Source organism: Prionailurus bengalensis, chromosome C2, assembly GCF_016509475.1.
Source record: "Prionailurus bengalensis isolate Pbe53 chromosome C2, Fcat_Pben_1.1_paternal_pri, whole genome shotgun sequence".
Classification (NCBI taxonomy): Eukaryota; Metazoa; Chordata; class Mammalia; order Carnivora; family Felidae; genus Prionailurus; species Prionailurus bengalensis.
Window position 1 is genome coordinate 58,874,066 of NC_057350.1, and position 23,771 is coordinate 58,897,836.

Here is a 23,771-nt window from a genome sequence, read left to right on the forward strand (position 1 = left end):
ACCTTCAAAGGTTAGAAAAGGGGAGGAGGAGGACCCTTCACTATCTGAAGAGAGGAAAAGCCAATTTTAAAATTTAACCTAGCTTTGCAGAAGGTAACATCACAAATTCCAAATGATTTTGTATCTAGTACATCGTTAATTAATTAGTGGGTTTTTTTCCCCAAAGCGCTCTCTCTCTTCTTTTCTCTAAAACCACTCCGTGCCATGTATCCAGGGATACAGAAAATGCTTGAACAACCAGCAGCCCCTCAGTCCCTTGTCCCCTGGAACTCCTGCATTATGTTAAAAGTGACATGACCCTTCTTAACAATGTCAGCATGTGCAGTAGAAAGAGATAAGGCAAACGCCATCGGTAAGGAAGGCTGAGGTCACAGAATACGTTTGCTTTTGCTGCATCTGTTGAGCTTAGAGACATCTCCAGACCAAATCTAAACAGTATGCTGTTCCCTGAACAGCCAATAGAAAGTTCTGTGTGGAAGAGAGGAGGAAAAGAGCCTTGGGCATGGCTGAGCTTTAGAAAACATGGAGATGGCAAGGAGAACACGACTCTGCCACCTAACTATTCAGTGCCCAAAGGGAATATGCAAATTTTCATTAAATTTGAAACTGTTTTAAAAAAACAAAACCCAAATAACTAAGGAACTCTTATTTTCTGAAGGAAAGAAGATGGGAGGAATTTAGATACACCTTTTAAAGATCCCTTTTAAATACACATTTAAAAGTAATCTTTAATTTAGAAACATCATGTAGTATGGTTGGTTTGATTTAAAAAAACATATGGGGCATCTGTGTGGCTCAGTTAGGTGACTGACTACAGCTCGGGTCATGATCTCACAGTTTGTGAGTTCAAGCCCCGCGTCGGGTTCTGTGCTGATAGCTTAGAGCCTGGAGCCTGCTTTGGATTCTATGTCTCCCTCTCTCTCTGTCCCTCCCCTGCTCATTCTCTGTCTCTCAAAAATAAATAAACATTTAAAAAAATTTTTTTTATGTGGCACTTTGGTACATCTAGAGAATATACCTAGGAAGAGGCAGGCAGTTTTTCTTTTTTAACCAAATGTGTCTTTTGAGGAAATTATCCTTCCAGACATGTGGGGTCTCCCTTTTCTTGGGCTTTCAGGGGTTTGCTAACAAAATTTCTTCTACTAAAAAAATTAAAAATAACAATACTAATAAAATAAAAGGCTCAAATCAAATGTCAGTTCCCCAGTGAAAGCCTTTCCCAACTTATATCCACCTCAGTTTCTAAGAAGTTAGTTCATTCTGTGCATTCTATTCTCACCTTTTTTTTTGTTTTACGTTCATTTATTTATTTTGAGAGATGCAGAGAGAGAACATGAGCAGGGGAGAGACAGAGAGAGAGGGAGAGAGAGAGAATCCCAATCTCGACGTGAGACTTGAACTCCCTACGCAGGCCTCAAACTCCTGAACCGTGAGATCATGACCTGAGCTGAAATCCAGAGTCAGACGCTTAACCTGAACAGGCGCCCCTCTTCTCACCTTTCTGATAGAACTTAACCGTTTTGAGATTCTCACATATATGCCAGCCTGCCTCTCTCACAGGACCACTGAGGTCAGGAGCTCTGTGCTGATATTGCCTACCCCCAGGCGGCTCTGACTCTGCTGTGTCCCCTCATTTGCTGGCTCCTCCTTCTCACCACCCACTGCTTCAGCGTGAGCATTCCCATGAGTTCTAACCCTGGCCCTCTTCTCCTGCTACTTAGCTTAAGCACCCCTGCTCCTGGTTTTAACCCCACTCGTATGCAGTGATTCAAGTCCATTCCTCCACTCCAGACTTTTGTCTTGAGCCCCAGACCCATAAAATCAACTATCTGATGAGCTGGGATGGATGGTAGCCTCCAGATGCAGTTAGGATGAACCTTGTCATCTTCCCCCTATATGGACCTCCCCACATGCAAGTCCCCTTACAATAACGGCACCACATCACCCGTTATACAGGTCAAATTTGTGAGTCATACTGACCACCCCCTTTTCCTTCATCCAAATCAATCAGATGATTCTCGTTCTCAGTGAAAAAATTCAAACTGTTTTGCATAAGTCCAGTGGCAGGCAAGGCTGGTAAATATTTAACAACTAGCTTTCCAGGCAAAGAAAACAAAACAAGAACACGCTGATTTACAAATTTGCCAACATCCATGCCATAAATACTCCCGTTACGGCCGGTTTGAAGCTACCACTGTGATGTCACTGAATCCACCGAAGCTGGGAAGTGTGGCCAGTTGCAAACCATTACATAGTATATACACCATATAGAGACAATAAACCTAACAATATTCTCAAAAAACACAGGCAATAGTAATACGTAGCAAAATAAAAGCGATCTGTTCTGAGTATCCAATGTTTGTAAATTACTTAAGTGTAAATTTACGTAATTCAATTGCTTATAATGGCTGAGTGACAAGTGGCTCTCAACATTCCTGAAAGTGTAACCATGGGCACTTGCAAGCAGACAACTTTATGGTCTAGAGCTTGCCTGACATCCAAGCCTTACTTTTCTTCCTGTGCGTCTCTTCTCTTTAATCCTACGCTTTGTTGACATTAGAACATTTGCACCTGCCTAAATAAGCTGCCTTTGCCAGCCATGTTCCTGACGCTCACAACCCCTCTTGCTGCAACCCATCCACCTGACAACACCTCTCCCCATTCACCTGGCAAACACCCATTCATCTTTTGAGGCTTAAAGTCATCTCCTTTATAAACCCTTTTCCCAATCCCCTACCCCCTTCCTCTGAGCACCTTGTGCACATTGTTAGCATGACACCTGGCTCGCATTTATTGTTTACCAGTTTAACTTTGCTACTAGACCATGTTGCCATGTCTCATGCATTTTTTTGGTACTCAGATACATAGGCCCTTTAAAAAAGTCGTTGAAAAAATTAACTATAATACTAGTAGATACTCAGTAAATGTCGAGTTGATCCCGTATCTCCCAGGGACCAAGCATTGTTTTCTCAGACAACTTCCTGTGGATTGCTGGACACTTCTTACCTACTCCTTGTTGTGGCTCCCGCTCTTTGCCACTGTATCCCCTTCAGAACCATGAGCTCAATCATTCACTTAAAGTGTTGCAGTTATTTTGTTACAGTGGAAGGAAATGGGTACAAAAGACCTGCGAAAGAACGAAGAGAGAAAGAAAGAAGGATAGAAGAGAAAGAAAGAAAGAAGAAAGAAAGAAAGAAAAGAGAAAGAAAGAAGAGAAAAAAGGATAGAAGAGAAAGAAAGAAAAGAGAAAGAAAGAAGAAAGAAGAGAAAAAAGAAAAAGGAAGGTAAATGTACACGTACATCTTTCAGAATTGTTTTTAGCTTTATATAACAAGCCAACCTCTTCCTTAGAGCAATTCCAGCCACAGAGAAAGTAACATGTCTTTTGTTTGGACTTCATTGACCTTACTGCTGCCACCCAAGATGCAACCCAGTAACTTCCAAAATTCTGTTGACAATTTCCCTGCTCTAAGCTCTTCCCCTAAGCCCCAAGTCTCCAGAGACAGTTCTGCCGTCTTTAGAGCTTCTTCAACCGATGATTCCATTCAGCATTAGTCAGTCCTTTCTGTGCCTTTTTCTAAATCCACTGCTCTCCTCAAAGCTGATTCTCTCCCAGACCTTTATGTTTCAAAATTCTCTCTCCAGGCCTTCAGCTACTGACCACAAAGTCTTTTTCTCAGGCATACTACCCACATGTCTACAAAGTGATTACATTTTCACTAGTCCAGGCCCCAGTGGGTAGGAGATTCCTCTCCATACATGTATTATTTGAGGTGTCATTCCCTGCCTAGCTTTCAACCAATTTTGCGCAGGGACAAAGATTACCTTCCTGTGCACCAGAATTGCTTTATCTAATGTGCCCAAGTCAACTGGTTCCAGGGGCAAGAATTCGATGTGATTCTTCTCCAGCACAATACTTGGCATAGTTAAGCGCTCAAATCATATTTGTTGCATGAACCAAAAGAACAGATGTTTGAGTGTTTTTCTCATGAAAAGGACCCAGAGACTCCCACAACACCAATGAGACTTTACCCCCAAGTCACTTACAGTCTAGGAAGACAGATTGCCAAGTTCTTGAGCAGTTATAAAAATTTCAGGCCAACTTAGATCTAAGTTGATTACTCCTCCGGTCTTGTTTGACCAATCAGTTACCACAGTGGGGCCTGACAGGTCCTTGACTAAAACACACAGATGAAATGGTTACACGCTACCAAAACCTTTCACTCCACGAGCTCTTAGTACATTGACAGTGAGCTTTGTTTCTTTATAGAACATGCTCTTAGTATCTTTCTATTAAAAATAGCATTTAAAAGGTTCATTCTTTGGATAAGTCAAACTGAGGCACAACAGTTACGGCCAGGATGGAAGTTTCCAGCTGAAATCTGGCTGGCAGCTGAACAAGTTAATGGATGCAGCTCTCAGCCCCTCCCCTCTTGTCCAGCCAGACAACTGTTACCCCAGGGCAGAGGGAAAGTGGTCTGGCAACTCCTGACAGATGGACAGCTGACAGAATGGACCCTCCCCTAGGCCCCAGGCCTTGTGCAGCTGTGCTCCCGCCTTGTATACAATCGGCTGTCTCCCCCAGAGGAGGGGAAAGAATTGTGCAGCCAGAAAGAAGCTCTCAGCGGGAGGGAGGTGGGCGGGATTGACTGACATACAGGAGGGCTGGCTTTTTGGAGGGCTCTTAGCAACGGCCCCGGTTTGACCCTCCTCAGCTAGAAGAAAATCGAATCAGTGTACCATTCTTCCAGGCGCCATGCAGCATCAGCAACTGAACGTCAAGGCGGCCTTCCTTCCTTCCTGTTAATTACCTGCTCTCTCCCATTTCAGGATCCCCGTCTCTGCAAAGTGCTTCTGGAGAGGGGACGCCACGACCACCACCCAGCCCCCTTGCTGCCTGGGGTTTCAGCCTTGATTGTGAGTCCTTGTACATCACCTCATCTCATCCCATCCGATAGGCGGGACCGAGAGGGGCGTTCCAACCCCCCTGGACCAGCAGGGGCTTTCTTCTAGAGTCACTGGCGCGTGGCTGCGCTTTCCCTTCGCGTTGGTAGGTGAAACCCCAGTGGCTTCATTGGCTCCTTGATTTAAACCACGCCCGGCTTTCTGCCCGCTTTGCTGCTGCTGGGCCAGGCCGCCCAGCCACGTCCCAGCCCCCGTTCGCAGGGAGCCGGGCCGCTGCTGCTATTGTGTGGATGCCGCGCGTGTCCTCTCTTCTCTTCCAGAGATGGCTAACAGGGGCCCGAGCTATGGCTTAAGCCGAGAGGTGCAGGAGAAGATCGAGCAGAAGTACGATGCGGACCTGGAGAACAAGCTGGTGGACTGGATCATCCTGCAGTGCGCCGAGGACATAGAGCACCCGCCCCCCGGCAGGGCCCATTTTCAGAAATGGTTAATGGACGGGACGGTAAGGCCGGCGGCGATCTTGGTGGCCAGGGCAGTGGGCTGGGAACCCCTCCTGGACTTTCTCTTCTAACAGGAGGCTGCAGGTGGAGCTGCGGCTGCCAAACTCTGTGTCTCGCGGGGTGGGAATGGAAATGCCTTTATTTCTTCGGGGTGGAAGGTCTGCGCTCCCCGCACAATTCCCTTCCTAGCTTAAGGACTCTCCACCCACCTGAGACATGGCAGCTTCCTTGGGAGTTGTTGCCAAATTAAAAGCCCTTTTTGCTTTCTCCAGTGGGAATAATCAGATAAGGATTTCCCTTAGATTTCTCCAGACTTTTGGTCCATCAGCGCGTGGGGCGGGGGGGGGGGGGGGGGGGGAATAATTATTCCTTCCTCCCCCCCCCTCCCCGGGGAATGGGTTAGTTACAAAGTACAACAAAAGAAAGGGTCAGAGAGACTAACCACCTTCCCATCCTTCCCCAAGCCATGCTGCCTGGGGTGCTGGATGTCTTGAATGCATGGGTTCTCAAGAAACCGAAGGGAATCCTTACTTGGTAACTGCTTTTCTGACCAGATGCTCTCGTGCGTTTGGGGGTTGGAGACTGCTGATTCGAACAAGCCCATCTTTTCCCCGCAGGCTGTGATTTACTGTTACATAACAGCTATCCTACGTTTCTGTTGGGTCGCCCAGGACTTGGGTTACAAGCATCGAGGAGGAGGGTACCCGGTTCAGCTCTTTTATACCTCATTGGCACATATGGGTTGAGTTATTGAAGGCTGATTCTGATCTGCCCTTTGAGAGAAGAAATAGTATTCGATTCTATTATTTGACCTCTCCTCCTTCCATTGAAAGTCTGGAAATCACGGGCTCATCATCACACATTGTTCCCTATTTGTAAACATTCTTTCTCTCCCCCAGAGAAAGGAAGGGAGGAGCCAGCAGGGAAGGGGGTTCCCAGGATGCAGGACCCACTGTAGCCAGGAGCAGCCCTGGGAGTGAGGCCACCTGGGTCTCTGGGGTTTGGTGTGCGAACCTGGCCACCCAGCCCGGAGCCGTGCCTTCCTGGGGCGCAAGACTTGCCTCTGCCCAAACCCGGAAACTGTGCGCTATAGGCCTAGGACTCACTTTGCATTAATGATGGATAAATACAAAGGGAAACATTGATTTTGTCTCCCCTTTCTCTCTTCAGGTCCTGTGCAAGCTGATAAACAGTTTATACCCACCGGGACAGGAGCCCATTCCCAAGATCTCAGAATCAAAGATGGCTTTTAAGCAGATGGAGCAAATCTCCCAGTTCCTAAAAGCTGCAGAAATCTACGGTGTCAGGACCACTGACATTTTTCAGACGGTGGATCTATGGGAAGGTAAACAGCCCTCATGCCTTTGGGGTTATTCCCCCTCCCCCCCCCCCCACTTTGGCCATCTCTTTGGGAAACCTGTTCACGATGTTCTTCCTTATGCCTGTGTGTGCCCCTGTGGGGTGGAGGGTGGGGGTGGAATGGGGGTTATCCGCTGTAACCCCAGGGCACTGTTAGCTTACCGCTTTGTGATATTCTATTGACAAGGCTACCCTCCTCTGAGGGAAGGCGCACCCTGGGGACATGGCGGGGGACCTCAGCAAACCAGCACGTAAACAGAAGCCTCCATGGAGAGAAAGCTAAAATGGTTACATGGATGCCTTTCATTCCTGTTACCCCTCCCACAACGTACTCTTTCTGAACAAATGGTAGCTACTGGAAGAGAAGGGACGGGGGGGGGGGGGGGGGGGGGGGGTGGTGAGCGTGCTTCTGACTCACCGGCAACAACAGGGCTCGTAGACAAAGCCGCCTGGTGAGGTCTGTCATTCAGTCTGAGAAATCAAGAGCACCCCAACCTTTTACGAAACTATTATCTGAGGGCTTGGTGACTATCCCTTCCAGATATATATTCTGCTCAGAAAGTGTGAAACGTGATTTTTTTTTTTTCTTTCACATTTGTGAATTGACTTGTGAGGCATAAGTCTTATGAGGCATAAAAGTCAAATCACATTTCTGGACGTATTTGACAGTCCACCATTACTGGGGGAAATGGTGTGAATGGAGACACAGCCCAAGAAGTTGGGACCTATGGTCATAGTGCTTAGTGTTCCCCTGGGCCCGAATGTGTGTGCCCATCCATGCAACGGTTCCACGCCAGGCTGGCCAGGCACTGGAGCTATGGAACAGTTCAAGCAGGCCTTCCAGGTAGGCTCTGCTCACTCATGCTCAGTCCCTAGCTGTTATCAGTGGTGTGCCAAATAGGATGCCCAGGGCAGTGACCCAAATGGCCCCCCTGATAGTGAGAAGGGGGTAAGTTTCCTGTGATCGGGAGACATGGTATTTCAAGAGGTATTTAGATGATGGATGAAACAGATTTCTAGCAGAGGACCATCCTACTAAACAACTTCTAAAGAAACAATTGCCTCCTTAACCCTTACACCCCCTCTGTGTCAGGCAGAGAGCTGGTATTTCCTGTTTCTCTCACACGTGAGTTGTTAAAATCCCAAGACACCCATCACGTAACCTGTGTTTTGCCATTACTTAGAAAGTCAGATATCCAGACCTTCAGGCCAGGCCATTGGACTTCTTGGCTACTCACTTCCAAATCTCGTGAATGTCACAGTTGAGACTTGGTTTTTGCTCTTTAGACCAAAACGATGATGATTTTCCCAGCTAATAAAGAGAGCCCCTGCCTATTGATATCTCCCAGTACCGTAGGCGTGGAACAAGTACTTTACTGTGTAATGCCAATTAATTCTCCTCCAGTTCTATGAGGTGTTATTAATTTTCCCATTTCAAAGAGGATGAAGCTGAAGCTTGTCCATGAGTACTTGTACGCATCGTATGGCCTGTAATTAGCAGAGCCAGGGCTCAAACTCCAACTCTCTGAGGCCAGAAAATAGGGCCTCAACTAGTCTGCCCTGTCATGCTTTGACCAGGAGGCTGTTTCCTGCACCTGCACCATGAGTGTGCTGGTGAGTCATAACAGGAGGATGAAGAAGAGAAGGAGGAGGAGGAGTCAGGACTGTGTGGGACAGAAGGGTGGAGCCCCTGTATTAGGAGTTCATGTGAATAGAAGGGTGAGCCCCCCACCAAGCGCAGGAAGTATGTAGGAAGAGAAGGAAACTGGGAAGTCTGTGGGAGATGTGGACCCCGAGCTTGCTTCTCTGTCTTTACGCGACTGACGATGTTTTACTTGCCTTTCCACTTTTATCAGAGATCACGCAGGTAAACTTTACATCCCGGAGGTGCTGGCAGTGATGAGGAGGGGTGTAGGGAGCCACGGTCCCTGATTAACAGAGCAGGGGGAGGTCTACACTACCTGTCCCAGCCCTGTGTGTTCATACTTCTTAAGGGAGAGGGAGGTCAAGAAGCATGAATGAGACTGTGGTCGCCTAAGGTAGGGTCGTGGACAGGTGGGCTCCAAGCCAGGTTAATACTCCTAGAAAAAGGAAACCAGGCAGACACGGAGCCAGGGCAAAAAGGATGAAGCTTTAAAGGAAAAAAGGAAGGGGATTCACTCCAAGGGTGGCTGACCGAGTATAGGTAACCATGACTGACACTAACAAAGCAGATGCCTGGGAGTGTCCACGGCCTCCCGTGGGCCCCTTCATGGGAGGACTGAGGTTCTGGAAGAGTCATTCTAAGGGAGGGGGCCTCTGGATCACTGACCGAGGCTTAAGCCAGAGCTGGTTACCATACAATGGAGCAAGAGGTAGGAAAGCGGGTTGCTTTGGGCAGAGAAGGGAGGGGCGGGCTTGGCCTTGAGCAAGGCCAGGGTGAGACCCAGGGTACTGAGTGAGTGAGGCTGGGTGCTTCCTGCCAGAGCCAGTTGTCGCTGGTGTCTGGGGATGAGCAAGCCTGAATCAAAGGGATGCTGCAAGGCAGGGTCGGCATGTGTCAGCGTGAGGGTGCCCGTGTCTACTCACACAGCTATCAAGCTGGCCATTTGCTGAGCTTCATGCCGCATCCCCCCTACTGCTCTGACGGTGGTTTTCCGTTTATTCCCATTCCCTCCTGATGCCACGCACTGGGGGTGTGGTGGCTGTGGCTGCTGCGGGTCCAGCCCTTCTCGCTTGGGCACTTCTCTTCCTCCTCTGCAGGCACTTTATGCTCAACAGCTCTCTGCCCCCTGCCCCCCATCTCCCCCGCTTGGCATCTTCCCAATAGGGTTCTGCTTGCCCACGGCTGCCCAGTGACTCCATGTTGCTCTGAGGTTGCAGACAAATGAAGCTGCAGGAGTCCAGGCTTGCAAGACGTCCTCCCATTTAGGCTTCAGTTAGACAGGCAGGGGCCCCAAATGGACCCATTATCCTGAAACCCCTGTTCGATGCACAGTGAGATGTTTGGAATGGACTTAGGAGCAACCAGAATAAAAGGTCCTGGGCTTTAAAAAGGAACCCTGGGCCTGAACAACGGCCCAGAAAACAACCCAACCAAAGGATATTAGAGACAGAGCTACTGAAGTTCCTCTGGGAGGAAGCTGGGCGTGAGCAATCCCTTTCAGGACTGGGGAGGAAGCTGGGGCCGCTTAGAGCCCTGGGAGAGGACTGAAGAAGTCTTTCTCTTGCATGAGGGCAGGTGGATGCTGGCAGGTTCCTTCTGGATTTGTGGAGGGTGCCAGGAGGGGGTGGGAGTGGGGCTGTCTCAGCTGCCCATGACTCAGGAGAGCATACCGGAGCTTAGACGTCAGTGTCTTTTCTGTGGAGGGAAAGTGAGAAGGAGACAAGGGAGGAGCAGGAAAAGGAAGTATGTGTGTTTGTGTGTGAGAGAGACAGAGAATGAGAGAGAACACGGGAGAACTAGGGGGTGTGCTGGTCAGAAAGACTCAAAGAAAACTTACCCTGGAAGGTGGTACAACACAGATTTCTAAGACCGCCTGGTTCACATCTCTGGTCCACCACTTATCAATTAACTTTTCTAAGCTTTGATTTTCTCAGCTATCTCACAGGGTTGACATGGGGATTAAAGGGGATGATGCATTAGAAGTTGCTTAGCAAAGTGTCTGGCAACCGTAGAGCGCATAATATACGGTGGCAAGGTAAACGTTACTACAGTCATTGCCCTGTCCCTTTTTAGGACAAATTGAAAATGAGGGTGGCGGGAGCAAGGCTGGAAAGGCACATATTCTGCCTTGGAACAGATGGACTTCATTAATGGCTTCATACAGAAGCCGGTAGTGTTGCCTAGATGGCATTGGCCCTCTGTCTGTCGTGTGGTGCCTTCACTGCATCGGCCGTCCTCCAGTATGGAGGGGCCGGCTTCACGGGTCACCTTCTGACTTTTTTTCTATCCTGTGGTCATTACCCTCTTGACATCTTTCCCCAGAATATACTGCTTTGCCAATTCCAGACCCAGAAGATCTTGGTACAGTGAAAAGAGCATGAGTTTGGAGTGAGATAGATGGGTTGAAGCTCTTTAGCTACATGCCAACTTTGTGAACTTGTTTCAGTGCTCAGCTACTCAGAGCCTCAGTTTCCTTCTCTGTAAATAAGTCTAGCACCTTCCTCGGAAGGTTCTTGTAAGGATTAAATGTGTAAAATGCCTGTGACCGTGCCTGGCTAATAGACACCCAATAAATGTTGGCTTCCTTCCCCCTATACTATAAGTCCATCAGCAACTACCTTTTGGTTTCTTTGCACAGCCACATGGTGAACAAGCGTTAGACATGTAGAATTCTAGAATGTCAGAGCAGGCAAGACTCAAAGATCAATCCAATCTGATTACTTTTCTCAGGAGTCCTACTGACAAGGATCCTGGCCACATGGTTTTGCCCTGCCTCCCTGTTCCCTTTCCTTGATGACTAGGAGTCGGGGAAGAGTGTGGTTTATATTGGGGGGGGAGTACCTGGCAGTCCAAATATATTCTCTGGGGAGGTGGCTCTATATGTGTCATTCCCTAACAGCAAGAACAAGGAAACATTTCACCCAACTCGAGAGACACTTGGGAGTCTTGTGAGGTACCTGTAGTGACTTGAGTCATCATAACGTGCCTGCTGCTTGCCGTCTCCTTTTCTGTCAAAACAGCCTCCGCTGCTCGTGACTTTGTTTGGCGGGTTTTTCCTTCAGCCGTGGTTCTCAACCTCGAGCCTGGTAGGTTTACAAAAACACAGCCCCAGTGTTTCTGAGGTATTAAATCTGGGGTAGGGCCCATAAATTTGCATTGCTTACCAATTCATAGGTGATGCTGCTTCTGCTGGTCTGGGAACCTGGCTTTGAGAACCAACAGAGTGTCTGCAGAAAGGCAAGCGACAAAAATTTGTGAAACTCACAGAGCAAGCCCAGCCTACTCTCTGACATTTCTCCTTTGACCGTAGCAATATTTTCTCAATCTTGAGAGAATTGGGGGCTGTGCCTAAGTTATTACTCAAGGAAAACAGAAATGATACCAGAAAGATGAAAACAGCCAGTATTCCAAGAGTAACACAGATGAGTCAAGGTGGAAAACAAAACAAAGTAGCTCTGAAGCAAAAGTTTTGACTGTAAACTGTGAAACACTTGTATTTTTTAAAACCACTTATTTATTTATTTAGAGAGTGAGAGAGAGCACTAGCAGGGGAGGGGCAGAGAAAGAGGGAGACAGCGAATCCCAGGCAGGCTCCCTTTATGGTAATAGCGCTCAAACTTTATGGGTAATAAGAATCCCTGGTTGGGGGGGGCCGGGAGAGCCTTATGGTTGCAGAGCCCTCGCCCCCACCCCCCCAGAAGTTATCATTCAGTAGTCTGAAGTACAAGACCACACTTGGGGAAACACCGCTTTGTGCTAATGCAGGAAAGAGGGCACACTCAGTTGTCTGAGCAAAGGTTTGCCAGGTTGAGTACAAGGGAGGCTGCTACACCACCATCTCATTTTTTATAATTGCAAGTCTAAATATCAGCCCCTCCTGGGGCGCCTGGGTGGCGCAGTCGGTTAAGCGTCCGACTTCAGCCAGGTCACGATCTCGCGGTCGGTGAGTTCAAGCCCCGCGTCAGGCTCAGGACTGATGGCTCAGAGCCTGAAGCCTGTTTCCGATTCTGTGTCTCCCTCTCTCTCTGCCCCTCCCCCGTTCATGCTCTGTCTCTCTCTGTCCCAAAAATAAATAAACGTTGAAAAAAAAAAATTAAATATCAGCCCCTCCTGTAAGAGGAGGCTAGAAGAGTCCAGCTCACCTGATCAAAGTGCTGAGCTGGTAACGCACATTTGGCCCCTCCGATTCCATGTGTCACTTCCCTTTTTATGGCCAGTGGTCTCACTTTTAGGTCACCACCAAGGACTCAGCATCTAGAAAATTCCCAGTCCTTCCCAGTAGTCGCTACTCCTTTTAGGAGAGTCTTCTTTTTTTTTTCTTTTTTCTTTTTTCTTGGAAGAATAGCCTTGAGCAGTGTTTTCAGGCTGCCTTGCCAAAGTATCTAGGGTGTAGCTTTCAGGGAGCAAAGAGATTCCAAGCTGCCGGACTCCAAGCTGGCTCCCAGCTTGGATCAGAGCCCTTCTAATTATTGACTTTACCATTTGACTTTGCGGAAGATGTCTCCGAAGGGAGGAGTTTTTGCTTAAGGAATAGCGTGTAGTACTTACCGTGTGCTAGACCTCGCAATGTTTTTAACAAGTGAAAACCCAAGTAGTGGAACAATGCTTGCCTCTCCATCTGGCTGTATCCAAGTCATCTCAGGAGATTGCTCCAGAATCAGAATTTTTAAGATTCGCAGGTATTTCTTTCTTTCTTTTTTTTTAACGTTCATTTATGTTTGAGAGAGAAAGAGACAGAGTGTGAGCTGGGAAGGGGCAGAGAGAGAGGGGACACAGAATCTGAAGCAGGCTCCAGGCTCTGAGCTCAAACCCACGAACCATGAGATTACGACCTGAGCAGAAGTCAGATGCTTAACCGACTGAGCCACCCAGGCGCCCCTCATTCTCAGGTATTTCTGGTAATCAGTCTAGTTTGAGAGCCACCGTGCTTCTCAAACTTGCCTAATGGTGTAAATCACCTGGCGAGCTTATTACAAATATAAACTCCCAGGCCTCTCCCCAGGCCTACTGAATCCATCTCTAAGGGGAATGACCTCAAAATTCATATTTTTAAAGAGATGTCCCCCCCACTATCCCATAAATAGTCCAAGAGGCTTGGGAAACCTTGTTCTGAAGTAGGCCGTGTTCTAGGCAGATGGTTATAAGATTCACAGATCTTCCTTAACCTCACTGCTCTTTTGGACATTTAATATGTGACCCCCAGTTATAGAAACCAGCCTCTACAAATGGTCCCTTCCCTCCAGCAGCATGTGATCTGGGCTTCTGAACTGGCAAGAGAGGTGAGGCTAGAAAAAGGCCCTCTCGCCATTTCAGCACTTTCGTGCTGGAGTTCATGAGGGATGTCTGTTAGAAAGCTGAGTAGACATGCCAGAAAAGCAAGATAGACAAGTTAGAGGGGCAGATTCCTGCTCATAGTGTTACTTAGAATCTTGGCCAGGACGAACTTGACCCGCACACTGATGGGGGACTCTAGGCCCCAACTCTTCTTCTTGCTTTAACCTTATTTGAGTTGCGACCTGGAGAAATTATTCCAGACAAAAACGCTCGGAGACTTAGGGCTCTCAGGGTTGGTACTGTTGAACTTATGGGGCGCAAGAACAGTGACCCAGTTTTGTTCCCCTGTGCATTCCCTCTGGCCTGGTCCTCACACAGCCACTGCCACCCCTGCAGGTTATCTCTGATCACCAAGGAATGTGCCACCACAACCAACCTGCAGTGGGGACCCATGGCTGATGGTGGCCTAGTGGACTGTTTGTGGGCTTTGCATTCAGACACCTGAGCTAGAGCCAGGCTCTGGTTTACTTGCTGAGTGACTCTGGGCTCGTTAATTAACCTCCCTGAATTCATTTTCCCATTCATACACTGGAGGGAATAATATCATTTCCACTGGTTTGATACCATGTATAAAAATATCTGGCTTATAATTTATATCAAATCTCTTGCCTTGGGACCTTTCTTAAGGAAAACTTTCCCGATGTGTTTTTGTCAAATGACGCCTCCTTCCCTAGCTTCTTCTGCCCAATCGTGTAAATGCTTCCTTTCCCACCTTCCAGGATATATCTTTCCTTGCCAACTTTTCCCCCTCCTTCCTGCCTGGTTTCATGCCGTGTATATGACACCAGCTAGCTCCCTGTGAAGGGGGCTGGGTCTATGCTAACACAACCTGCCTCTGCACCCGGGGCTCCAGGGTTGCTGGCTGTCAGGCTGCACGTTCCCCCAGATCCTGGACTTCCTAGACCTGTGCTTTCCAACCACCAGAAACCGATTTCCTGTGTGGCCCTTGTACAGAGTAGGGTTGAATGGTATACTCTAACCTTCCCAACCCTCCCTGTGCTTAATTCTTGCTGTAAATTCTCTTTAATGGCTCAATGCTTAAGAGCAAACCTTCTCTCCGTCTCTTTCCACAGTGATCCCTCAGAATATCATCACTACAGCTCTATTAAAAAAAAAAAAAAAAGGATCGCGTTACACAGTGACAATTACAGAAAAGCTTTTTATCTACGAGAAGTCATTCTAGTAACCACCTCTGGGTTTGCTCTTAAGTCTTATGATTCCTTGTGCCCTCCCCCACCCATCTGCTGCCCAGACACTTCCGTTCTGTTCTGCACGCCCCCAGCACTGTAACTATCAGCTCCCCCCACCTCCTTCCCCCCCCCCCCCGCCCCCAGCACTGTAACTATCAGCTAACCCCTCCAGGCCTCAGGATCCCCGAAACCGCCCTGTGGTTAATGGGGTAGGGAAGAAAAGTGAGGGAAAATGAATCTACTCTTTTTCTTTCTTTCTTTCTCTCTCTTTCTCTCTCTCTCTCTCTCTCTCTCTCTCCTCTTTGAATAGATGGACATCCTGAACTGGACTTCCTCTGTGGACCTGAATTGTTTATTTCATTAGAGTTCTACTCCAGTCTTGTTTACCATCTGCCTTACTCCTGTAATTCTGTATTCCCCAGTGACCAAGCCGCAGCAGCACAGTGGGGGGAGAGAGCACAGATGGTTCGCTCAGTGCAACGAGGGCCTTTTAGTATTTGTCCTTAACTTTTGCAGCTTCACCCCCCCCCACCCGCCCCACTGAACGCTGCCTTCCTTGCTAACCCTGTGCCTTGAGCTCTGCACCCCACATCCCGTGCCGTGCACAGATCTCTGTCTAATCCAGGGCTGACCACGAGGTAGCATCTTTCCCAGCCCCGGGCCTGGCAGTCAGCTGGGAGGGAGGAAAGGAGAGAGGATGAGAGGAACAGGCTGACTTTCAGGATCACTTGCCTCCTCTGTGGATTCGGGGTCACTGGGCTCCTCAGGGCATGCCCCCCCTTCCCACTGTATGAAGGGGCACACCACACATCTCTCTCTCTCTCTCTCTCTCACACACACACACACACACACACACGGCAGCTATTTATTATTTCCATTTAGCTCCTTCCAAGCTGCACAAAATAAAGGGCCTATCATTTGTGTCACATTGAGTGCTTTCTGTGTTGATTTGCTTGCCTTCATTTGCCGGCCTCCAGCCCAAAGAGCAAAGTGAATACCCTTTGAATCAATTGAATACGTCAAGTGAATACAATTTGACGCACATGGGTGATTTTAGACCCTTTTAACCCAGAGAAAGTAAAAGAGAGGAGCCACCTGGGGTTTGGCACATTGAATCCAGCCAAGCAACTCCTTTCCAGTTTCCTTTTCCCCCTACCCCCAGTCCTGAGGAAAATCGTCTTCTGCGGACCAGCTCACAAGCCTACCCACAGGATTTCCCCTTGCCACAGTCTGTAGAACCCACAGAGGCCAGGGCCTCTGCTCAGGGCAGGGACCTACTTGTATCTGGGCTGACAAGTGTTTGGAATGTTTTATTCATTCGGCAACTATGAATGAGTTAGAAACTGGGCGAGTCACATAGAGACTAGCCGGGTAGTTTTTTGTTCTTTTCTGGGAAGTTTTGCTATGGTTATCTTCGGGGCTTTGAGAAGTATTTGGTATCCCTCCTCTTGAATGGGATCGGCCTACAGCCTCCCATCAGAACTTCCTTCCCAGAGGACCAGCCCCATCCTTCCAGATTCCTTAGCCCTGACACATGCTTGGCTTTAATGTCTTTGTTGGCTTGTAGGGAAGGACATGGCGGCTGTGCAGAGGACTCTGATGGCTCTTGGCAGCGTTGCAGTCACCAAAGATGATGGCTGCTACAGGGGAGAGCCATCCTGGTTTCACAGGTAAATATCCCTTCCTGCCACCACTCCCCACGCTCCACTCGGCAACCGAGGAGGGTGATTTTTACGAGAAAGAGCATCTGGAGCGCCAGAGGCTATTTCAACACAGAGCAGTCAGGGCCCCCACAGCTGATTCCCCAGGAACAAGGGAAGACTGATGCTGTCATTCAGGTCAACAGCCCACCCAGGGCAGAAAGGATTGGGGGTTTCCTGTGGGATACTGGGACCCTCCGACTCCGGCTGTGCTGTTTCTCCAGAGGCTGAGCAGGACTGACTGACTTTTCTCAGAGGTGGCTTGAGGTCTGAACTTGGTTTTGTTATGATCCAAGGAGCCCTAAAGTAAACTTATTTACTTATTTATTCTTGAACTTAATGAAGGGAACATATGTCCTGGTTAATGCCTGTTGTCCCAGTGTATTTCTTTATTTTTTTTAAATGCTTACTTGTTCATTTTGAGAGAGAGAGAGAGAGAGAGCACGTGCATATGAGCAGGGAGGGGCAGAGAGCAAGGGAGAGAGAGAGAGACTCCCAAGCAGGCTCCACACTATCTGCACAGAGCCTGATGTGGGGCTTGATCCCACAGATTGTGAGATCATGACTGAGCCAAAATCAAGAGTCAGATGTTTAACCAACTGAGCCTCCCAGGCAACCCCCCAGTGTATTTATTAATAGCTGTCTCTTTCACTTTCAAAAGTGGCATGATCTGGATAATGTATTATGTGTTCATATCAGTAAAGGATTTATTTTCTTGTTCTTGTTTTCAAGGGTGGGGGAAGCAAGGAAGGTGAAACTCCACCCAATAGCTCAGGGGGACTTGGAGACAAAAGAGTACTTTGTAGCAGATAATTGACCCTTCATTTCCCTAACCTGGCTTTCTTTTTCTAGACACTTATAAAAAGTTACCCCCTTGTGTCATTTTAAATGAACCTTGTCTGAAAATCTCCTAGATTTTGGCCAGCTGAAACTCTGCTTTTAGTCCCAGCTTTGCTAGTGACATATCGTGGTTTATATGACCCACAAAACCAAAATTAATTACTACCTGGCTCTTTACTGAAGTTTGCTGACCTCTGGGTAAGAGTAAGAAAATTTCCCTCCTTAACTCCTAGGTCCTACAGCTCTAAAACGGGAACATTAATCCTTGGCCCTACACAGGGAAAGGCCGAATGGGATTTATGACATGCTTTGTAAGAAGACCTGACTGTAATTTTCACAAGGGCTTGAGGTAACTTTGAGAGAGAGGGTGACAGGAAAGTTGTCTCAGAGTGAAGTCTTCAGAAAGGAAGCCACTGACTCTTTCGTGGAAATTCTGAAAAATCATCTGGGTTCTAAGGAGTGGAGAGCTCCTGTGTCATGGAAGGGCCTATTTGGAGTAGGGCTAGAGCTCATGATAGGACCATAGCCCAGGGTAGGAACATAGCCCAGGATAGGAATAATGATCAGAGTAGGACCATAGCTTTAGGCTGGGGCCATAGACCAGGTAGGGACTCATAGATCAAGGTAGGACCATAGCTCATGATAGGATTATAGCTCAGGGTAGGGCCTTGGCTCATGGTAGGGTCATAGCCCATGGTGGCCATTGCTCAAGGTAGGACTGTAGCTCAGGGTAGGATCACAGTTCCTATCAGTACTATAGTTCAGTATAGGGCCTGCTATTCTATTTGGTGGCCTTGGGTTCTGTTTGGTGACCCCAATAGAGTCTTTCTAACTATGTGTCTTGGGAAGGGCTTGAAAACTGTCAGAATGACATTATTCCATCTCACTTCCCCTGCCCAGGAAAGCCCAGCAGAATCGGAGAGGATTTTCAGAGGAGCAGCTTCGCCAGGGACAGAACGTCATCGGCCTGCAGATGGGCAGCAACAAGGGAGCCTCCCAGGCAGGCATGACCGGGTACGGGATGCCCAGGCAGATCATGTAAGATGCTGCCTCCTGCCCCCCCGTAGAGAGGACGAATGTTCCACACCACGGTCTCTGTGATAAAGAAATAGTTAGTCACCTTCTGACCTTCTCTTTCTCAAAGCCTCCCAGTTTCTGGTTTTTGCAAGTGCTGCATTTCTGCTGAGAATCCGCGTTGCCTACTGCTGCCACCTTGTGTTCATTTAGAACTATGCAAAGACTCCGCCTCCTCTTCCTGAGCGCCCTCTTTTGCCCAAGAGTCTCCCTTTGTCTGATTATTTATTTATTTATTTATTTGCCAAAAACTCCCCTCCTCAACTTATTAGAACAGACCTAATAAACAAATTAGTCTTGTGTCTTCAAACGTAAACTTCATTCTTCGCCGTAGGGTCTTTGCCACGCGGGGCTGGCCTCCGTCCATTCACGGGGCCAGCAAGACGGGATGAGGCTTAAGCTGAAGGTGTACAACTGTAGGCTCCCTCTGAGGAAGCCCTGATCAGGTTGTGTTCTGTGTCTCAGCCACGGAAGTGGAAGTTTAGACATAGTTTTGCCCACTCTGATAGCCTAAAGCCAGGAGTTCCAGAACAAGGTCTTTGAATCACTTGGGCAAAGTACCTACCTTGTGCTTATGATGCTGGACTCCGGGGGAGGGAACCCCGGAATGAGCAAGCCGAAGCCCCAGTTCTTAAGGGGCTCTCGTATAGAGGCCCAGGAAGTATTTGCTGGATGGGTGGTTTTATCAAACAGCAGGTGACGGTCGAAGGAAAGAGCGGTTGTTACTTCCGTACCAATCTTTCCCCTCCAGGCCGGACCCTGGGTCTGACGTCCACGTTGATATGGTTCTTCATAAGCCAAGCATTAGAGGCGATGTAGATTGCTCCCTTACACTCACTTACAGGGTCTAAATCCGTAAAACTGCTGGGTATTGCCGAAGACAGACATCTAGCTAAGATGGGAGAGGTTCCAAAGATTCTCTCATCCGTATGAAAACTAAGAAGGCCAATAAACTTGGAGACCACTGTTTAATCTTATTCTTTCCTACCAGTAGAAACAAGAAAAAAGTGATTCATTTAGTAAGAAAAGAGATGAGGCCTTTTATCCATATAATGAATTGTTAATTAACAAGAAAATGTAAAATAAATGAAACTATAGATATTGCCACCTCCTAAATGTGTGGGTGTTGGCTTTTCAGACCCTGTTCTCTGCAGTTCCAGGCTTCCAGAGGGATTTCTATGGGATCCCCATTGGGGTGGGCAGCGCTGCTTAGGAGGCAGAATCCCGGGTCCCCATTTGTTCTTCAGAGAGAGCATCATTGATCTTATCTCTTTTCTATATTAGGATTCAGCATAAGATTTTAAGACTTTTAATATTAAAAAAACAAAAAAAAAAAAGGATAGCCTGAGTCACACAAAGAACATAATGTATCCTTCAGGAGCCCCAGAGACTTTCTAACAGCCACTGGTGAGTTGTCCATTCCTGGAAAGATGTCACATGAACATGGCAGCTGAACCTTTACCTCAGAGTTGTCACAAAAGCAAGAGAGGCGGGTTGATGGAAAAGAGTAAAATAAGACTGGGAGGAATTCCTGGAGAGAATAGAAGGTGGTCAGGTCCCTGTCTGGGATTGGGAGTGGGGGCGCGGGAGGTAGCCTCCATCAGCGGGGGGATAGGTTTGGCATAGCTTTCAGGCTCCGCCCGTTCCGTTCCCCACAGTGCCCTGGCACCACCACTGCTACGCCAGAGACGGGAAGAGGCTGAGAAACAGCAAAATCAGCTTAGGGCTGGAAGGAAGTAACCCACCAAATCTAGGGCGGTGTTTGAGCGCAGCTGGGAGTGAGGAGCAGGTGGTGACACTGATAGCCTCGTCTGCACCAGGGCCTTTCCTCCTCTTAGCACGACCCCAACCAGCCCCTCAGGATCCCACCCCTGAGTCCCATTGTTTGATGACAGCCTGGGGATGAGGCTGTTAAAAACAAAATTGAGGCCCTAGGGGGAAGGTGTACTCAAGTCATAGGGATTGACTAGGAATTAACACAGAATGCGAGAGCCTAGTTTATAATTCCAAAGACTACCTGCCTGAATATAGTATTTCCATCTCCCAAAAGTGGCCAGAAGTGATCCAGACTGAGGTCTGAGATTTCCGCCCCTTTACCCACTTTGTATTTGCAATCAAGGTAGCAGATAACCTCAGGGCAACATGAGCTCCTGGACCCTATCTGAAAGACTCTTGAGGAACAAAAGTACCATCATCAAAAGACACAGTAGATCACCCTTACTGGATGAAGCAGAATTCGTTGACCAGACAGAAGAATCATTTCAAAGGAGTCTAATAAATTTCCAAAAACTGATAAGGGAAAATACTGGAAACATGAAGTAATAATCCACTATGAAGAAAAATCAACTGGTGATATGGAACATTAAAAAAAAAATAAAATAAATGAAATAAAGATTGAGAGTGGAAAGGATAAAATGAACAAGCTAATAAACTGGAATATCAAAACAAACTCTGTAAAAAAAACATAAAGTGTAGGGACGCCTGGGTGGCTCAGTCGGTTAAGCGTCCGACTTCTACTCAGGTCATGATCTCGCGGTCTGTGAGTTCGAGCCCCGCGTCAGGCTCTGGGCTGATGGCTCGGAGCCTGGAGCCTGCTTCCGATTCTGTGTCTCCCTCTCTCTCTGCCCCTCCCCCGTTCATGCTCTGTCTCTCTCTGTCTTAAAAATAAATGTTTAAAAAAAAATTAAAAAGAAAAGACATAAAGTGTAAATATAAAAAAAAATTAAGTGATAGGAGTGAAAAATCATATCATTGAAACTTCACAAGGAAAGGAAATAAATCAATACAGGGGAGGGAAAATTTGAAGAAATGATTTTGAGAATTTCTCAGAAAAAAAAAAGCAAAACCAAAAACCTAAGGACTCAGTTTTAAAAGACTTAGAAAGATTCCAAAAAATAAATGATAGAAGTCCTCAGCGGAAAACATTGTAGTGAAAAATGTGCCATTAAAAATAAATACAAAACTCTCAAAGCCTTTAAAGAGTAAAAGCCCATTACATGTAAGGGAGAAGAATCAGATTAACACTGAACTTCTCAACATAAAGTGATATTTTCAAGATGCTAAAGAGAAAAAGAAAACATTACACATGATTTTCTACATAGCAATTAATTTTTTAAGCCCAAAAGTAGAACATAAATATTTAACAAAAGCCCTCTGAAAACATAATTGGATTAAGTATTCCAGTAAGAAAAATATATTATTACCAGGAAAAGGCTACCTCATATGGAAAATGAGGATATGTAAATTAGAAAATTTTATTCTTGTTTAAATAAACAAGGATGAAACAATAGAGAAAAATTATATCTATGACAATTTAGGAAAAGAAAAAGAAAAGGAAAATGTCCTCTTTGGAAGAAAAATATAGATATTGATAAATTCAAGAAATTGTTAGGAAAAGAAACAAATGGAGTCCAACTCACTTCACGAAGCTAATTTAACATTAATTCCAAAACCGAATAAGAAAATTACAGACTGATTTCGCTTGGGAACATAGATGTGAAAACTTCTAAATAAAATAATACCGAACCAATTCCAGCAATGAATTTTAAAAATCTGTTAGGGGGCGCCTGGGTGGCTCAATAGGTTAAGTGTCCGACTTCAGCTCAGGTCATGATCTCATGGTTTGTGGGTTCAAGCCCTGTGTCAGACTCTGTGCTGACAGCTCAGAGCCTAGAGCCTGCCTCTGATTCTCTGTCTCTCTCTCCCCCTCCCTCACTCACACACACTCTCTCTCTGTCTCTCAAAAAAATAAAAAATAAAAATAAATAAATAAAAATCTGTTAGAGTAAACCCTTTTGTCTCTTTTTAAGAGAACTCTTTTTCCTTTCTTTTCTTTTCTTTTCTTTTCTTTTCTTTCCTCTTCTTGTTTTGTTTGTTTTGTTTTTTTGACTGGATGGGCTCTCTGGGAACCTAACCCTAGCTAGCCCTGAGTAGAAACTTGAACCCATGTTCTATTCCTTGCCTTTTCCTCTTCTAAAATCAGAGAGATTACCTACTCCAAGCCCTGATTTTTATTTATAATACTTGAGACCAAAAATGAAATGACTTTTCCTACATTATTTAGATAATTAGTTGTTGGAGGAGGATTTAAATCTAGTTTCCTAGGCTTCTGGAATAGCATTCATTAATTTTTATTATTCAACCTTTCTGCTAATTCTAATTCTTCCTAAGGCTTTATTAAGTAATGTCCTAATATGGCATTCCATTCTTATTTATTTAATTATTGATTTATTCAAAAATTGTCCTGGTTCAGCAAAAGCCATCTATAGGCTGAAGGTACAAAAATGACTAGCAAACCATTTCTGCCGTAAACCCGTCAACAAGAATTTATTGAGTCTCTAATATATTTATGGAATTGTATTATAAACTAGGGAGATAATAGGTTATGAACATGGCTTTTAGTTGAATGAATTTGTAGTCTACCTGAACAAACAGAATCTGCTCTGCAGTTCCTTGTGTCTATTGCTTATTTAAGTTTAAAAGCCACATGAGAGCAATGTTCACTCAGACTCTCGGAAGGAATTGTTCTCTGGCCTGGGATGGCCAGGGAATGTTTGCCGGAGCAGACAAGTCTCAGGAACTTCTGCTCAGGGCCACCATGGGAACGTATTGGATGCTTTACCACTTATTCCAGCCGGCCTGGACTCAACAGAGTTAAAACAACAAGAAACAGGCTTGGATTTCAAGACAAATCCTTGCTGAGTAGACTTGAGCAAGGGCCATGGGGACGTGGGAAATACCTGTGGCGCCCATATCTGGGAGCTTCATTTCATCTTAGACCTCTAGAAGACAGTTAAAGGTCAGGATCTTAAAAAAAAAAAAAAAGACATCAAGGTTGTTTGCTTTCAAGTTACTTTTTAAAAGTTTAGTCAGCTTTCTTAGAGATCAACTTCATGTGGCATGTACAGAACTTTCCCTGCTGAGGGTTGCAGATCCACCATGGGATCAAGACATCCAGTTCTCAGCTTCATATCTGTTTCAATCCAGGAGCCAAGCTCAAGGCTCCTGAGGACCATGGACACAAAAGGATGTGCTCATGGCTAGTGACATCTATAGGCATGCCATCTGTAGGGTTGTGCCAGGTTACAGTGTGAATATATATATGGCCCATTTCTGGATGTGAATATATGGTCCATTTCTGGATGTCTATATGGCCCATTTCTGGATACATGTCCAAGACAGAAAGAGGATTTAAGAAATCTAGGCAGACAGACTAGGCCAGAGT

The 23,771-nt window shown here is 46.6% G+C and overlaps 1 protein-coding gene across 1 annotated transcript; it reads left to right on the forward strand.

The window, feature by feature from the left end:
• The first annotated feature begins 5,070 nt into the window (after positions 1 to 5,070).
• On the forward strand, positions 5,071 to 18,857 carry TAGLN3 (transgelin 3). Its single transcript, XM_043594160.1, has 4 exons — positions 5,071 to 5,407; positions 6,576 to 6,750; positions 16,501 to 16,603; positions 18,374 to 18,857. Exons 1-4 carry the CDS (start codon positions 5,228 to 5,230, stop codon positions 18,513 to 18,515), a joined length of 600 nt encoding a protein of 199 aa, XP_043450095.1. The 5' UTR covers positions 5,071 to 5,227; the 3' UTR covers positions 18,516 to 18,857.
• Positions 18,858 to 23,771: the final 4,914 nt, after the last annotated feature.

Bases quoted from the DNA above. Each gene is read 5' to 3' on its own strand.
- TAGLN3 (XM_043594160.1), top strand. From the start codon at position 5,228: ATGGCTAACAGGGGCCCGAGCTATGGCTTAAGCCGAGAGGTGCAGGAG. The intron at 5,408-6,575 runs GTAAGGCCGGCG...TTCTCTCTTCAG, and splicing joins AATGGTTAATGGACGGGACG to GTCCTGTGCAAGCTGATAAA. The intron at 6,751-16,500 runs GTAAACAGCCCT...GTTGGCTTGTAG, and splicing joins GACGGTGGATCTATGGGAAG to GGAAGGACATGGCGGCTGTG.